This window comes from Perissodus microlepis, chromosome 18 (assembly GCF_051167445.1).
Source record: "Perissodus microlepis isolate ML-2025 ecotype Zambia chromosome 18, ASM5116744v1, whole genome shotgun sequence".
Lineage (NCBI taxonomy): Eukaryota > Metazoa > Chordata > Actinopteri > Cichliformes > Cichlidae > Perissodus > Perissodus microlepis.
In genome coordinates, this window is record NC_140478.1 from 20943931 (window position 1) to 20962743 (window position 18813).

The 18813-nt window shown below is 37.7% G+C and overlaps 1 protein-coding gene across 1 annotated transcript; it reads left to right on the forward strand.

Moving 5' to 3' along the window:
* Nucleotides 1–1798: 1798 nt before the first annotated feature.
* On the forward strand, nucleotides 1799–18497 carry LOC146367785 (uncharacterized). The gene is made up of 26 exons (XM_084911653.1): nucleotides 1799–1924; nucleotides 3353–3434; nucleotides 3718–3847; nucleotides 4083–4250; nucleotides 4343–4480; nucleotides 5827–5978; nucleotides 6342–6445; nucleotides 6811–7003; nucleotides 7709–7837; nucleotides 8375–8518; nucleotides 8632–8767; nucleotides 9170–9320; nucleotides 10633–10769; nucleotides 11427–11538; nucleotides 12120–12183; nucleotides 12270–12473; nucleotides 12824–12969; nucleotides 13060–13178; nucleotides 13798–13919; nucleotides 14014–14111; nucleotides 14656–14792; nucleotides 16346–16470; nucleotides 16613–16758; nucleotides 16978–17080; nucleotides 17176–17312; nucleotides 17460–18497. The coding sequence occupies exons 3-26, from the start codon at nucleotides 3718–3720 to the stop codon at nucleotides 17572–17574; spliced, it is 3210 nt and encodes a 1069-aa protein (XP_084767779.1). The 5' UTR covers nucleotides 1799–1924; nucleotides 3353–3434; the 3' UTR covers nucleotides 17575–18497.
* The last annotated feature ends 316 nt before the right edge of the window (nucleotides 18498–18813 follow it).

Genomic DNA, 18813 nt, shown 5'->3' on the forward strand with positions numbered 1-18813 from the left:
TTTTAGCTATTTTAGGGGGATATCTGTGTGTGCAGGTGACTATTACTGTGCATAATTATTAGGCAACTTAACAAAAAACAAATATATACCCATTTCAATCATTTATTTTTACCAGTGAAACCAATATAACATCTCCACATTCACAAATATACATTTCTGACATTCAAAAACAAAACAAAAACAAATCAGCGACCAATATAGCCACCTTTCTCTGCAAGGACACTCAAAAGCCTGCCATCCATGGATTCTGTCAGTGTTTTGATCTGTTCACCATCAACATTGCGTGCAGCAGCAACCACAGCCTCCCAGACACTGTTCAGAGAGGTGTACTGTTTTCCCTCCTTGTAAATCTCACATTTGATGATGGACCACAGGTTCTCAATGGGGTTCAGATGAGGTGAACAAGGAGGCCATGTCATTAGTTTTTCTTCTTTTATACCCTTTCTTGCCAGCCACGCTGTGGAGTACTTGAACGCGTGTGATGGAGCATTGTCCTGCATGAAAATCGTGTTTTTCTTGAAGGATGCAGACTTCTTCCTGTACCACTGCTTGAAGAAGGTGTCTTCCAGAAACTGGCAGTAGGACTGGGAGTTGAGCTTGACTCCATCCTCAACCCGAAAAGGCCCCACAAGCTCATCTTTGATGATACCAGCCCAAACCAGTACTCCACCTCCACCTTGCTGGCGTCTGAGTCGGACTGGAGCTCTCTGCCCTTTACCAATCCAGCCACGGGCCCATCCATCTGGCCCATCAAGACTCACTCTCATTTCATCAGTCCATAAAACCTTAGAAAAATCAGCCTTGAGATATTTCTTGGCCCAGTCTTGACGTTTCAGCTTGTGTGTCTTGTTCAGTGGTGGTCGTCTTTCAGCCTTTCTTACCTTGGCCATGTCTCTGAGTATTGCACACCTTGTGCTTTTGGGCACTCCAGTGATGTTGCAGCTCTGAAATATGGCCAAACTGGTGGCAAGTGGCATCTTGGCAGCTGCACGTTTGAGTTTTGTCAGTTCATGGGCAGTTATTTTGCGCCTTGGTTTTTCCACACGCTTCTTGCGACCCTGTTGGCTATTTTGAATGAAACGCTTGATTGTTCGATGATCACGCTTCAGAAGCTTTGCAATTTTGAGACTGCTGCATCCCTCTGCAAGATATCTCACTATTTTTGACTTTTCTGAGCCTGTCAAGTCCTTCTTTTGACCCATTTTGCCAAAGGAAAGGAAGTTGCCTAATAATTATGCACACCTGATATAGGGTGTTGATGTCATTAGACCACACCCCTTCTCATTACAGAGATGCACATCACCTAATATGCTTAATTGGTAGTAGGCTTTGGAGCCTATACAGCTTGGAGTAAGACAACATACATGAAGAGGATGATGTGGACAAAATACTCATTTGCCTAATAATTCTGCACTCCCTGTATAACACCTTAAAATATGCTTTAGTTCACATTTTAGTTCAGAAAATCAGTAATCAACATATAAATATCATCTGTGCAAAGATTTATGCTTCTAAAGTGAAAGAGTGAAAAATGACAGCACTTTTTAATAAATAAATGTCCAGGCGTTGTGCAGTTTGTACAATTATGGGACACTTTGGACACCATATATGAGATGAATTTTTTAGCTATTAAATTGCACAAAATATTTAATTTCATTAACATGCCGAAAATGGTTGTTGTTGTTGTTTTTGCTTTTTTTTTTTAAATTATTATTATTATTTTTTTATATTTTTGAAGAATTAACCACACGTTCACATGCAGGGGGTTTCCACCAATCAGAAGTTGCAAGACCAAAATCCCACGTGGCCCTATAACTGGGCCTAAAATGGCGGATGATGGAAGTGGCTCGTGTTAGCTCCGCCACTATCAGGAGCTACAGCAGCTGTCAGCTACCGGTGAAAAACAGTTGAGGAAACCGGTCCGGTAAGGGAATTTCTCTTAGGGTATATGGGAAGCTTGCGTTTTTGTGGTCTTCTTTTGCGGCTGGTTCAGTGAATGTTGGTCAGCGTGGTGAAACTTGATGCTTTGAAATCGGTGAGAGCTCAGCTAGCTAACCAGGCTTTGTTTTCCTTTTTACATGAAGTCGGGAGAGTTCATGACAGGGTTGTGTGTTTAGCGGACTTTTGCGAAATTACTAACTGCTAGTTTAGTCATCGCTTGTTTTCGCTGTGTTTGGTGGTTGTAGAAATGGTTTGCATAGATTATTTACATAAAAGACTTAAAGTCTTTGAGGGTTGCATACCAGGGATGCTGGTGCTCAAGAGGCCATCTGAAAGGCATCTGGTCACCAGTGACTTTGTTTATTAGTACGACAGTGATCCCAAACACAGACAGTGCAATAAAAACGTCACGATATGAACAATTGGACACTATCAGTCATGGATTGGCCTCCCCACAGTCCAGACTTCAACATTATTGAATCAGCATGAGATCAGAATAATAGGTAGCCAAGATCCAAAGAAGAACTTTGAATGTCCTTCAAGAAGCCTGGTGAACTATTCCTGAAGACTACTTAAAGAAATGAGAAGAAAGCTTGTCTAAGAGAAGTCAGGCTGTGTTAAAGAATAAAGGTGGTCATCCCAAATCTGGAATTTCAAACTCTTTAGAGATATACGCTCTCTGTTTTTGCTTTATATACTTTACTTCCATCTTTGCATGTGTCAATAAATTGTTGCACCTATTTCTTATCTTCCTGCAAAAATATGAAATAGAAAAAATGACGAGTTACTCAAGACATTTGTACAGAATAGGTTTGAAGGGAAACGATGTATTTGCAGTAGAAGTCAATGCACTCAATAAATAATGAAATGCATAAAAGGCTTGCCCCTGCAGACCAATCCTATTTTAGACTGACCTTTTCCACATATATAAATACCAATATAAAGTCATTAAGAATGGCATTAGGAAATATATGAAAAAATGAAGGAATAAGCAAATGTGAACATAAAGAAATAGCCTAAGGAACAAACTGGAACATTAGACAATCATTTATAACTGTTATTTATGCACTTGCATTTGACATGCTCTGTCAAATGCAGTTTCAAAATTGTAGATTACCTCTCCTTCATAAAATATATTCAAATTTTCAGTGTTATCAACCAAGATAGGGCAAATGCTGAGGTCAGTCATCTTGAACTTCTTAAAAAGAAAGGTCTTATCAACAATCCCACCAAACCTGGGGTCCTCAATGTTTGTTTTTTTAATTCAGCATACAGGAAATTTTGAAACTCCTCTATTCCCCCCCCCCTTCTGAAATCCATGCTCTGTATAGGTCAATAAACTGTGAAATACAATAACTATTTCTCCACTGCTCACTAGAGACATCCCACCTCCTTGGTTTCGTTTCCTTAGGTTTCAGTTTCACAAAGACCCCTCCTCCAACTACAACTAGGACTGCACAGCTCTTCTTCGTGGTCTTTGGAGTTGGGTCAAGGTAAGATTTCCATCTCTTTTTTTAACTTCAAGAATTACTTAAGACCACTCTGCAATGCACTTCAACATATTTCTCTGAAATAGTTATAAGGTAATGTTGTAGTTAGTTTCAGTTGCAAAAGAAAGTCCCGCGCATTCACTTAGTCAACATTCCTCTTTCTGTATGCAGCTGGAAATCATGACTCAGACATCTGGCCTCTCCTGTTAAAAGGCATATGTTTATAGACTTTTTTTTTTTTTTCAATGAAGACAGATATTATTATAATCTACTGGTTTTTGTGTAGATGGGTGCAATCTTCAACCTACTTGAACAGCACAGACTGGAGTCGTACTTCAACCAGTTTGTTCAGATGGGTGTTAAAGATGAAAGAGATTTCCTGGATAGTGTGACGGAAGACGATTTAAACAGCATTGGTAAGAGTGCTCAAAAGCAAAGCTAGGATTTTCAGTTTAGCTTTTTCATTACTCAGAAAACTAAAAAAAACAAACAAACATGTTAACAAAAATAAAGCAGCACATTTATGTAAAAGCAGATGAATAGAATCAACCTTTTGGGATTTACTTACCTGGATGATTCAGCATGCATCAAGACATGAACCTTTGAGTAAACTTAAAAGGTAAAGCTGAATTTATTTTGTCTCTTTTCCAGGTTTAAGTCATGTGGAAAAGAATCGTTTTGCAATCATGAAAGACTTCATTCAAAGACTCCAAGCTCCAGAACGCCAAGTCTTAACTGTTAGACCTGTGCAAAAGTCAGTGAAGTCGTTCAGTCTTCAGTACACATACCCCAAATGTCCTAAACCAAAGGTTATTTCAGGTAACAGGATCACATCTTTTAGAAGCTATCATCCCTTTGGCATGATTACATAAGGGCATAGAGGTGAAATATTTAATATTTGAATGCTACAGATATGGATCCGGCACAAAACACAATTGAAGACATAATGTTGAGGATCTGTCACCTTGAAAATGTTGGAAACACCAAAGGGGTTTGTCTCTACACAGCAGATGGGATGCCCTTGACAGACGATCCCTTCTTCAACACATGTGAGTCAACAGTGGAGCAGTATATGATTCTGTTAGGTTTGTTTAGGTTTAGGTCCCTTCATTTATTTATTTATTTTTTAAGTCAATTTTCACCATGTACCAAAACATGTTTGTTACATTTACATGATTGTTGTGAGTCCAGACTTTCATCTGGGGCTCAAGGGATTGAAGAAAAGTACTGCAGAAACTTTTAAGGAATTGTAGCCACTTTTATACACACTTATTTTCAGGTGCTTAAAGGTGTGCTTGTCCAAAAATAACAAACTATATTTAGGATGAATCAAGTTAGTCTCAAGTCTGCCTTTTAAGTAATCTTGCCAGGCCATCAGAAATTAGCAAATTATCTGCATTTCCTTGTGATCCAAACAGATGAATACACGAAGTTAGCAAGAAAAGCTGGCTTTAGGTAAAGGGATATATTGGTATAAAAGTGAAAAGTACCATAAATTGTTTTGTAACAACTAAAAGTAGACAAACAATACTGCTACCACCCTTTAATCATAGCGTGTGTCTTATAATGTTAGTTTAAAAACAAACTCCTACAAACACTGCAAAAGTATGAAAATGAAGGTTTTCTAAAGCTACCAACCATCAATATTTCAGGAAGACTGGAAACTAAGCTTGAAACTGCATTACAAGCTACAAAAAAAAAAATCAGCTGTGGTTACACAAAGACCTAAATTAGCAATGTTTTTTACATACATTTTGCATTACATTTTTCCAGTCATGCAAATTAATATCAGTACTAAATAATGTGGGGAAAAAATGAAGAAAAATGAGAAACAACCACTGTTTTACAGAGTGATTGATCATAATTTATTTTAAAGAGAACTACTGACTGTGTCTGATTTCATAGCCAAGTGCTGCATACTTTAACAGGTAATAGGCAAGCTTTTTGCTTTAACTATTTAATTATGTAAATAAGAATTACAGGGTGGTATTAGAATTCTGACACCATTGCAGTTTGAATTTGTTGCCTGCAAATCTTGTTTTCATTCTGTAGTTCTGTCTGTTACTAGGTAAGAAAAGTTAAATGTATTAAATTAAATGTATTATTGAAACAGGATTAGTAGGAAACAAATCTTGTGTATTATCAAAATACAAACAGCTTTTAGGGTAAAACTTTTAATTGCATGAAATATTGGGAGAGTTCATTTACAGTCTTGGATGAATAGTTTTAAGACTGGAGTTTCTAAAATGATCATGATCATATGAGATGATTGCACTTTAATACATATAGATGGGAATAACACTTTTATTTTTAAATTTTTTTTTAAATAACCTGTAATTATTTGTGTTAACTGTGGATCTGGCACAGTTATTCATTTTATTGTCTTCTTCTCCAGGGTCTTTGAAAGACAGACACATTGAAAATGGAGCTGTAATTTATGCCATATTTACGCCAAAAGAAAACTTGACACATGCTCCACAAATGCCAAGACAAGAGTCTGGGAAGCCCTCTGGAACAGATGTCATTCAATGCCACATCATGCTCAAGGTGCGTTTTAAAAACCGTATGCTGCTCAATTGAGGATGCTGGGAACTGCTAGCAAATGAAACTGGCCAGTCAAATTTCATATTATATGTTTGTGAGGAATAAAATAGCCAGTAATGATTTCTGAACTCTTTTTGTTCAAACAAAGTGGTTCCAAGTAGCATCTGAGTTTCTCCATTTAAAAAATGACAAAAAAATATACCTTTACTTGATAAACAGTCGTTGTGTTGAAGAGAGAAGAATGAAATACAAGTGAATCAATTATTTTATTAATGTATAGTTTATTGTTGTAAATTTCAGCCTCCATTTTTAACATGTATGTAAAGTCATAATGTAACTTAAACATATTTTTCTTTACATGTTAAGGGAAACTTTGAGATTATGGTGAATTTGGAAACTGACACAATCGCAACTCTAAAAGTGATCCTGTCAAATGCAAGTGGAATACCAGCACATGTCCTCCATCCCAGGTAAACTGCCTCACAAAAAAGTGTTTTTTACCCATCAGACGTAAAAGGCTAAAAAAGTGTTGTCATCACCTCGCTGAGCGGGCAACGGGGACAACCTGGTTTGTGAATACAATAATTTGAGAATGAAGCGATGTAGGATATTGAAAGTCATACCATAGGTAGATCTACTAAGTTTTCTCTTAATTGGAACAAGCAAGTCACCTAGGATTTCCAGTCATTTACTAGAAAACTAAGAGTAGCATTAGTAGACACCAGTATTTTTGTAACTTGTTACCCACCACCACCCCCACATTCACGCGCTTAAAGTCTTCGCATTGATGAGTGCTTCTGTTTTCTGGTGTCCCTGTTTTTTTTGTTTTTTTTAGAGGTATTCATTCCGGTGCTGTGACACTCCAAATGTGTGGAATCTCTGAAGGGTCAATTGTTGCCTTCACTCTGTCCTCTTTTACTGAAGAGACTCCCCTTGATGAAACTTTCTACATCAATGATGTCGTGCCTTCAGTGCAACAAAGCCAAAAAGGAATCAGTGTGTTCCTGTCTTCTCTTTATGCTGTTGGGGTAAGCTGTTTTATATTTAACACACTGTCCCATATTGTCCCATTGTCTTGCTATCCTATGAACATGAACTTTATTTATTCATGCCTAGCCTGTCTTCAAGCATGGTTATAGTCTCATGAAAAACATGCAGCTACACCCAAGACAACAATAATAGATAAATGCACACAGGAATTCACATGAAGTCTTTACATTCAGAGTCCAGCCATTGGTGAACCTCAGAAATTCCTCCACAAATAGTGATTAGGTTGCTGCAGGACAGCAATTTAACTTCAAAATCGCATATAGGCTCTTCAGCGTTGCTTTTATGGAGGAATATAATATAAATGCAATAGTTGTTGTTATTATTATCACTTTTCTCATCCTGTTTATGACAGTTAAAATAAATAACATTCATATAAGAAATAAAATAGTCTTGTGTAAACTGTATATGGTGTTAAATAGGCCTGTACTACTGTACTTCGGTCATATGGGTGGTACTTTAATTTTATGAGGTGGTGCTCACTATGAAAAGTTTGAGATCCACTGTCCTAAAGGATCCAATATTAACCCTGGAGAAATAAACAATGTGGGTTCTTTACTGTGCACTTTGATGACCCATGTTCACAAACGAAACAGAAATGTGGTTAATTCATTTAGCCCCTTGTGTTTAATTTTTCTGAGTGGCATTAAACCTGTTTTCAAATATTTCTGTGTATTTACTTGTAGAAAGATCATTCTAAAATAATCTGGAACAAACTGATCGCATACATACGAAAATTGACGGGATGTAACCCCCTCGCCCAAAGTTTGCATCAGTTACTCTGCAGGAATGAAAGGATGACCAGGAACCAGAAGGTAAAAAGTATGAGGTGGTGTAAGACTTGTTACAGTTTTAGACTTCAGTCTTTCTCTAATATCTTCTTCATAAATAGAGGACAGCTGACATGCTGCTGCAGTTTTAAGTCTTTGCACCACTGGCCTCACCATCTTCTAAGAAATCTGGCATCAGACTTTTATGTGACTTTTTGCATGTTTTGTCCACTGATTTTAACACAGCAGCTTTTTGCACGCCACCTCGCACCTGCTATGTGGTGATTTAGGCTGTAAAACATGCAACATTTTGAATGTATTGTAATCTTATTTCATTTGTTTATTTAAAATGATATTGTCGTGATGGTAACTTGTGATTGAAACCATCTGAAGTGTCACAGTATTCATGAATGTAGAGATATGACATGCCTGTTTCCATGTATGTGTGTCTAAAGCTATCTTCTGATTATACTCATGCAGGAAGCACGTAAAAGGCTCATCGTTTGTACAGTATATAACTGTGATTTACTCGCTGCTTATTTTGCATGAAAATGTTGTTGTGTACTGAATGATTTCTTGCAGATTGCAGTTGTTGAGGGCTTATACATGCTCTTCAGGGCGTTATTGCCCCAGCAAGCAACACAGCGAGGGAAGAAAGTCATAGAGGACCAGGATGTCTTTGAGAATTCATTGTACTGCTGGGCACATCTCCTTTCAAAAATTAAGGTATAACTGAGTTTAATTTTGAACAGAAGCTGGTCTTTAGTTTTGGTGTTAGTATTATGTATAGATATTATCTCTGTAGTTTAAATGCATCATACTTGGCTCTGTTTTGACAGAAACAAGCATCAAACCATGAAGTCTATGCTCCCATCTCTCTCGTGTCCAAAGATGGTGACCATTTCTGCGAACCTGTCAGAGTACCTGGAGTACCAGATGTCTTTGAAAGGGCGTACGTCCTTAAGAAAATCAAAGGTACAAATATCACTGAAAGAGTTTAAACTATAAAGTTGAAAGGTTTTAATGTGGCTTAATGAATGCAGTTGTTTTAATTGTTTAGATTGTATTTGCTTTAATGCTAGTTTACTAATTACTTTGCAAATTCAAAAAATAAATAAATAACCAGATTTGACAGTATAAAGCATCCATAATCAGAGAGCCTTTAAAGGTAGATCCTCCTTCAGTCAGGTGCAGTGATAGTTATTTATTATTATTATTATTATTATTATTATTATTATTAAAATTATTTTAAAATGAAATCTTGTGCACAAGCATTCCTGCATAACCAGATGCAAAAATGATATTTTGTTAGAATTTTTACTAAATTGCATTATGGTGGTGAATTATGTGTTTCTGGCTTCTTTTTATTTTGTTTAGATGGAGAGAAAATTCCAAATTGCACCGAAGAGCCTTTGCGAGAATTCTCACTACAGAGAGCCACTGACATTGAGAAAATCCTGCTCAGCATTCCTCGATTTGTCCGAACGTACCCTCTCTGGAGTCACCACGACAAGACATCTGGTCAGAAGTATGTGTGACTGAGTTATTTCTTTTAGCGCAACTTAAGCAGATTTTCTTTATTTTCTGTTAGTATAGATGATACACCTATGCACAGCTGGACAGTGAAAGATTATATATTTCATTTAGTTTAAAGTATATGCTTGGTCTGCTGGTGGTTTTAAATGGATGTAAATTCAATAACATTCAATTTATTATGAATTCTTGATTATTCATTCATGATTTCTTAGTAATACAGTATTGTCCAGAAGTCTTAAACCACCACTTATTTCTTCATATTTTGCATCCAAGGAGCCAGACTTTCTTCGAATTTTATTTAAGTGGACTAAAGCAACAGTTCTCCAGGATTTCTAAAGGTCTTTCAGATGTTTTCTTTGGACATTTTCACTCATTTTCAGTTCAGTCCTTGTATATCACACTTTTCAGAAGAATGGTATTTTTTGTTAAGCCATTTAGCACTGACCTATGCATTTTTGAAGCATAAAAATGACACCTAATTCAGTGGATAATTCAGCTTTGTGCCTACACATAACACACTCTAACAAAAAACAAATGCAAATTTAAAAAAAAAAAGTGAAATTGTATCTTTAGGTAATTTATTGCTAGCAGCTTGTCATAAAAGCATTTCATTTGTTCCCATTTTTGTAGTGAAATGTATAAAATATTCCCAAGATAACACAGTTTGACAGACATAAAATAGTGTTTTTGCACAAAAAAGGCAACTGCCAAAGACACAATAACTGAACTCTTGGTGTGTCTCAACATGGTATGCAGTGTGTCCTTAAAGAATTTGAGGAAATTGAACAAATGGAGGATAAAAAAAAAGAAATTAAAGGCCTAAAAAATGTCTTCAGCACATGTCATGTCCTTAAGAAGTATTTAAAAAAAAATCCAGCAAAGACCTGACACAGGACCTGAGTTGGCATTTGAGTTGATCCATAAACTGTTCACTGAATCCTCATCAGAAGTGGTCTCAGTGGAAGGTTGGCTGTCAAGAAGCTGTTCTTAATGAAGAGAAACAAAGAAAAAAGTCTGAGGTATGCCAAATGACTCAAGAACTGAACTGAAAATCAGTGGCAACAGCTCTTATAGATGAACAGTGTCTAGTCTACACTGTCCAATGCTTAAATATAATATGCAAGCAGTTGAGGTTAAAACATGGTTTTGAGTTAGTTGCCTTCGTTATTAATTATTATTATTTATTAATTACACATGGTGTCTAGGATTGTCTCAAAGCCAGTGTAAACAGGCTGAATAATGACTTGTTTTAAATCAGATTGAATCAGTTTGTTTGTTTTTGACTAATTCATTGAATGAAACAGCTTTCAGGTGAATATTCAGTGGACTTTTGGCAGCATGGTGGAACGTTTGAAATCTTTCCCTCGCCTTAATGTGACCCCACCTCTACATCTGAAGGATCTGGGCCACTATCAGAGCTGCCTTGTTCTACTCAGTGAAGGTATTTCACACTATTCCAGGCTAAATATTCACATCTTTCAGTGAATCATCACACTTATACCTTGCAAACACTTGTATCATACAACAGATGCCACTGACTTGTCAGGTTTTAGGCCACAGATGTGTTCATTTTGCAGCAGTCTAAGTCTAAATTGAGGGGTATGTTCCACCTTTGCTTAGATTGCCTCTACTGTTGCTCCTGTTACAGTAGTACTGTTAGTCACTTTAAGTGGAAAAGGAATTTCCACCAGTTTTCTTACTTTGCCTTTCACCTCTGACATCAAGTTTTGTTTGTCATGTGTGTTGAGAGGCGTTATACTTAACTTAATGGGGTGACCATGGTTCAGAGGGTTGGGAAGCTCATCTTGTAACGGTTTGATCCCCTGCTCTGTCTGTCTTGGTCGTTGTGTCCTTGGGCAAGACACTTCACATACCGCCTACTGGTGATGGCCAGAGGGGCCGATTGCGTGATATGGCAGGCTCGCTGCCCAGGGCAGCTGTGGCTACAACTGTAGCTTGCCTCCACCAGTGTGTGAATGTGAGAGTGAATGAATAGTGGAATTGAGACCCTCAAGTGCTTTGAGGGTCTCGAAAAGCTATATAAATACAATCCATTATTATCATTAATGTTTGCTTTATTTTCACATTTCTTTGTCAGATAATCTGGGCATTTATTTGCATAAAAGCAAAGGAGCAGCTGATATGATCGACGTGCGCGATTGTCTGGATGGAAAAGTAAAAACGATGGATTTAAACTTGCTAGCAGCCAAGTGAGTACCTAAACCAAAACAAAATGGAGTGAACTAACGAAGGGCAGACTCATTCTGGCACATAATATATGCTTTAATACATGCAGGCTGCTGGAGTCTTCTATGACGAACTGAGAGTTTCTTCTTCACTTACCTCTTTTTACACGGTTGTGTACACCTTTTTGCATTTAATTATCAGTCATTATTAATTTCTGGCTCTTCCAGTCTGTCTTTTATCCTGTCTTCCTCCCCTCCCCCAGCCAGTCACAGCAGATTACTGCCCCTCCCCGAGCCTGGTTTCTGCTGGAGGTTTCTTCCTGTTTCTTTCCTTCCCACTGTCACCAAGTGCTTGCTCATAGTGGCTTGTCTGATCCTTTTTTCTTTATCTCACAAGCTAAAACAGCTTAAACACCTCCTGTTGTTGTGATTTGGTGCTATATAATAAAATTCAATTGAATTGAATTGTGCATCTTGATCTGCATTAAAGGCACAATCTACCCAACCAATAACAGGAAATCCACAGAGTAGGTGATGCTTGTCTCGTGTTAACTGTGTAAAGCTATAAAGATGGTGTTTTGTCTTTTTTTTTTTTTTTAATACAGCACTGGCGACCACAGAGACGACCAGTCATTTGTTACAACCAGGACTCCAGAAGAGGCAATACTGGTGAGATCTGGGAAAATTTTCAGTTGTAAAGGAATCAAATCAAAACATTTGCTAAACATTTCCTCTTCCTGACTTTATTACTTTAGGTACTGATCGATACAAGCTCCTCGATGGAAGAGGAGTGCTACGAAAATGCAGAAATAAAGAAAATCAATGCTGTCAAAGAGCTCTTTGACAACTTTGCCACAAGGAGCATGGCGTATGATTTCCATCACGTCATTGGTCTTGTAAAGTTTGACTCCATGGTGAAAATGCTCCACACATTCACAGAAAATCTGGAGAAGTTCAAGGTGATTGCAAAACATTGTGAGGATGGAAGACTTTCCTCTGGAAGCTTGTTACCTCCGCTGAAGAAGAATTTTATTGCCCTCTATATGTAAAAATTGTGAGGTGGTATTGTGAGTGAGGAAATTTTGACATACTCAGAAATAACTTGAGTTTTGAGATACCTGATCAGTAGCTTGAAGTTTTGATAGAATAAAGCTAAAAAATAAAAATTTTACTTGGGTCAGCCTGGCAACTTTATTTCCCCCATTTTCAAGTAAATAAATAAACATGCTGTAAGTGAACAATTTGCTCGGTGGCGCTAATATATATATTTTTTTCCTTGTCACCTTTTTGGGGTTCTTTTGTTTTTTAGGTCCACACACGTAACCTCGAGGCGAGCGGATGTACTCTGCTGTACGACGCGCTACGACGTGGAGCTTCAGAGCTGGAAAAGGTCAATGCGAGCTTCCCAGATTGTAGACTCCGCATCCTGTGCCTCACTGATGGCGACGATTCTGGGTAAGTTTCCCTTTCTGCCTAAGTTGCCTTTGATCACCCATCAATTATGTTTTTCTGGGGCAGCAGCTGACTGTTTTCATCTTGCCATAGGTCCTTTATGGACCCAGCTGCTGTGACAGCCAAGCTGCTGAAATCAAACATCACTGTGGATTCAATCCTTCTTGGAAATGTGGAAAACACAATGCTCCATGGAATCAGCAATGCAACAGGTAAAACTATATATATGTTTAACATAATGCACAATTCTCTGCCCTTAAAAGTAAAAAAAAAAAAAATCATCCTTTCTTTAAATAAAGCTGCAATCTGGATGCATTCTTTAACAAGTGTACCATCTGCAGGCTTGGACGTTGTGAACTGTTTGCTATCTGCGTAATAGCTGGACACAAAATGACCATCAACAACAAGTTGTGTCAGTTGCACATAGAAGTGCTCTCTGTGTGACTTTAGGAAAACAGTGAAATTGTTAATGGGAACCTGCAGCTGTTTAGAACTGGAATCACAGAAAGCAAACCTGTAAATGGGCACGCATGGAATCAACTTTTGGCCCATTTTATTGGACCTTCATCCCAACTGCGTTCAGGGTTTTTCTTTCTAACTAGTTAACTGAACATGAGACATTAACTTAGTCTCTGCAGTATTTCTGGAATTTGTCATTATTTTCTGTAATTACATGTATCTGTATTAACAGTGTAGTCCTAAACTCTGGCTTATGTAAACATAGTAAAGTTGAAAAAAATATTTGATGCCAAAAAGGGCCAAACAGTGACTTGTGTTTTAATAATTCTTTTTTCCTTTTTTCTTTTTTTGATATTTCAAACCCATTTACAGGTGGCTGCTGTTTCAAACCACAGACAGTCAAAGATGGTCTGAAACTCTTTGAGATCGAGACAGTTCTGTCTCTGGAGCAGAGGAAGCCCAAGAAAAAACTTGACCCTTCTTCCATCACTGAGGTCAGTTTATAGTCTGCTTCAAAATGAAATCTGATCACTCTTTAACTTCATACATGGACGTCATATGTTTATTATATTTTTTCATGTTTTATAGGGAATACTTGCAAGCATGTTTGCTACTCTGGGCTATGATGCATATCCAGAGACATCCTTGCCAAGCCAGATAAACAGCAAAGTGACGGTGACAGAAAGGTGAGTGGCAGAAACATCCATCCTGTAGAAGCTAAGAACACACCTGATCAAAGAAAATGAGTTTCTTCAGCTGTTAATGAAACAATTTACTTTGTCTGCATGTTTTATCTGTCCAATATAGTTTTGTTCAGCTGTCCAAAATATGAAGAGATTCCACTTACAGTCATACCTCAAGAGAAAAAGTCTGTTTCCACTTGTAAGACGTCCATAAATGTCAATTTTCATGCAACTACTTTTTTTTTCAGTGTAGTTGTAGATTACTGCAAAATCTTATTTTTACAAGGTTCTGACACCCAGTAGATGCGCTGGCCAACAGGACAGGTACTGCATCAGGCGCCATCAACGCTGGGTTTTTATTTTTAAAAATGTGTATAGGCTTCCTGACGAAAAGCATGTCATTGAGTCTAAAATATTTTGTCGATTAAGACTTGATCAGGATGCCTCCTTAGTCTTGTCCTATATGAATAGTGATAATTTTGACTTTTTTGTGGTCCTTTTTTATTACATGCATTCCATAAGAAACATTATATACCATTCAAAACAGTGCTCTGAAGAAGAAGATTCGGGAGGCAAAGGATGGTCGTTTCATGGAGAAGGACAAACGTATCGTGGAGGAGCTCAAGTGCCTGCATTGTGACCCTCATCCTTTCTTTAGAGTCTATCCATCAGAGGCAGACTTAAGTAAGTGATGTGGTTTCTCCTCATCTGTGTTTGTATTGCTCTGTGTATTTTATTTGATCTCGGCTGCCTGATAGACCCATAATATCAGTGTTTTCATGATGCAGCTGATAAATTCTTGCTTTGTGGTAGATCTTTATTCTGTATTCATTGTATTCATGTGTCGCAAACGAAATGGCTCTTAGAGCCGGATCTTTGACGTGAATGACGCGAGCCGGCTCCTTATCGTGAGCCGTGGGTTTTTTTTTTTTTTTTTCTTTCTCTCTCTCTCTCTCTCTCTCTCTCTCTCTCTCTCTCTCTCTCTCTCTCTCTCTCTCTCTCTCTCTCTCTCTCTCTCTCTCTCTCTCTCTCTCTCTCTCTCTCTCTCTCGCACTTTTTCCGCTTCACTCCGCACGCGAGCCTTGTGCTTTACGCTGGGAAGAGGGGGGAGGGGCGGTAGTTACACTCGCAGTAGCACAGGAACAGAGCAGGACGGAGAGAGAGAGAAAGAGAGCCAGGGACAACAACGTCACATTAGAAAGGTATAGTAATCATCCACAACTATTTTCAGTTGCAGATGATAAAGGATTCAGAAAGTTTATTCATGCAGGCCCATATGACAGAGAATATGCATGTTCTCTTTGTTTTCACATTTTAATTTATATTTAATTGTGTTGTGGTTTGCAGTGTTTTGTGTTGTTTCACTTTAAATTTGTTTAAAAGGAAAAAGCTGAAAATTTAAATAGTTAAAAGTTGAAATGTGAATAGTTGGTTTTTGTATTATATGATTTATTTATTACATTTTATGTGGAGTGAATAAATAAAAGTATATTTACGGTGGCCCCTACAGACAAAGCAGCACGTACAAACTCCAAAACATGTACAAACTCCAAAACATGTACAAACTCCAAAACACAAACAAAACAGAAGTGCTCCAAGATGCTAGGGGCAGTGTTGAGCTTTTGTTACCTAGTGGCTACACAAGGCAGCAAGTACCAACGACCGTATTTGGTGTGTGGTAGTAACAGGTAAATGAACATTTTTTTTTTTTTTTAAATCATTTGAATATATATGAGTGCTTGTGTATAAATACACAAACAATACACATATGCTTTCAATTGTGTAATTTAAGTGATCTAGGTAGCTCTGCTTTGGAAGTTCAGTTAACGCTAGAAATGTGTTTTGGAGTTTGTACGTGCTTTGTCTCTAGAACCCACCGCATATATTTATATATAGACATATATAAATAAAACCACTTTTTTACATTAGTAATTCCTTTTGTGCATAATTTTATATTATTGTTAATAATAAATTAATTAAAGCAACAAAACAACCTGAAGAGCCGGTTCGGAGCCGAAAGAGCCGGCTCTCTAAAAAGAGCCAGAAATCCCATCACTAATTCATTGGGAGATTTGAATGCTAAACAAATAATGAAATGGGGAAAAAATGAATGCAGCATGTTGATTACTTATTAGGGATTTGTGTTTGCAGTCATTGTACTGTTGGAAGCTGCATAGCAACACTTTCTAGGACCTGTAGTGAATAGCAACAATGTTTGATTGTTTTCTGATTTTCAGCGTTCTGGAGGATTCTCATGCAAGGACCTCCTGACACACCATATGAGAAAGGAGTGTTTGAGCTGTACTGCCAGTTTGGTCCTGAATACCCAGTGAAGCCTCCGCTCGTTCGCTTTGTCACACGTGTATCCTGACAAAATACAAACAAAAGCTGTTTAGACATCTACAGTGTTCATATTAAAATGGTTTCCAGTTATTAGAGTAATATAAAAGTGGTAACTGCATGCATGTTTCTCGTAGCGAGCATTTATCTTAACACAGCGGCAGGTGTACCACTGCAATGTCAACAGTGTTGGCCGCATCTGCCACAACATATTTGATCGCAGCTACAACGCCCACATCACCATGAGGGACGTATTTGATGCTGTGTATGGACTCCTCATCATCCCTGAGCCTGATGACCCACTGGACAGGTGAGACATGCACAACTTTATTACTATAAGCACTCAACAGCCACTTTATTAGTTACACATTGCTAGGACCAGATTTGACCCCTTTTTGCATTTAGAACTGCTGCAATATAGTCAGCTAGTTATATTTGCACCTACAAGATGTTTGAGTATTTGATACAAGTTACAAGTCAGACCCCAGATATAAATACTTACATTTGCATATTAACCTTTTCCTGGAAGCATTTTAGCCGAGGAATTCCTGACGAGCTGCGAGACGTACGAGCGAGAAGCCAGAAAGCACACTGAGGAAAATGCTGGAAAGTCAATGGATAGCATGGAGGAGGTGAGTGAGTGAACAAAGTATTTATGGGATTTTTCTGTTTTATGTAAAAGATTTTTTTGTGATCACATTACTTTGACTTATTTTCCTTTCTAAAGAAACTGGTTGATCCTGTGCCACAGTTTATACCCCAACATCTGATTTGTCCTCTAACCAAGAAGATGTTTGTTGATCCTGTGAAAACAGTATATGGCACCGTGTATGAACGGAAAGCCATTGAGGAACACCTCAAACAGTGAGTTCAGGGGTTAAAAGTCCTCATAAAGTTCCAAAAGTTGCCTCACAGTCTGTTTTATTAGCAATGTTAACTTGCTTTTGGCTTTTCACTAAATGATCAGGCAGATTATGTTCTAGGGTTGTGAAACTCCTCTCTCTCTTCCAGACACCGGTATGATCCGATGGCTGGCCCAGGAAACGAGCTTGATGCGAGTGACATGATGGCGGACAGGGACATGAAGAAAATGGTGATGGATCATCGAGCTCGCCAAATTCAGTGAATGTGGGAGGGAACAGACTGGCTGAAGATTAGCTAGACTTTTATAGGGGTTTCTTTTTCTCTCAGCTTGTTGGTGCTGTGGTGTTTCTATCACAGAACTTCTGAACAAGTTACCCAGTTAGTGAAGTCTCAGGTCGGTTTTAATATCCATTTTTGAAAATTTGTTTATAAAGGACTCTGAGCACTTAATACAGTTTTTATTCACTGTTCATTGCATACTTTTATAGAACTTCTTCTACAAGAGACAAACCAGCCTTCCTGTATGGGAAAGTCAAATATTGTAGGAATTTCAGCTGCATAGCTGCTGACATAAACACGTTCAGTTCAGAGTTTGTGTTGTTTATTATTTGACCAAATTGCTTGATTATCTTCTGTTTTTGAAGTGATTAATAAGAGTTCATTGCAATTATTTTGGTTGTGATTATATAATAAAGTATAAAAATGAGTGATGGCATTTTTTCTGGTATTTCTAGCTCATTCTTTTATTCTTACTCATGTTCCAAATTCAGACTAGATTCTTAGAGTGTAGACAGAGCACTATATAGAAGGTATGAAGGAGTTGCACTGTATCTTTGTGGATTTAAAGGAAGCATGAGAGGCACTATCTCCATGAGGAAGTCAGGGTTATTCTTGGGTTGAGGTCATTACTCTCTGCAGGCCAATCAAGTTCTACCACACCAAACTTGGTCAACCATGTCTTGGAACAGGAAGGGGAAAAAATCCCCAAGTTGTGAGCTTGAAAGTCTCCAAAATATCTCGGTATGCAGAAGCATGAGGAGGTACTTTCACTGGAACAATGGGTCTGAGTTTTAAAAATATTAAAATTAAAAGAAAATTTCAATGGTCTCTGACATAAAAGCTGCATTTTTTTTAAATTTATTTTAAAGATTTGTTAAATTTGCAATAAAATAAAGGTTTTAAAAAGCTTCTTATGAAGTTTCTTCTACCACCATGTTTGCTGTTGCGGACTTCTGTCAAGTGTAATAGGTTAATAAATAACCAATCACCGCCGCCATTTCCTCTTACATCACGTCTAAATGGCACGAAGTGAATCACTAAGGCCTTCAAATTAAATGTCAACGAGGTAGGAAAAACATTGAGCACTTAACATCATTGTACAGTTATAGGTCATTTTAAAACATTATGTCATTACAAATTAAGCTGTTTGGTTTTAAGCCTGCTTACGTCCTTTCGGGTTGAATTTCTAACGCAATATTGTAAATATGCTTTTATTTTGAAG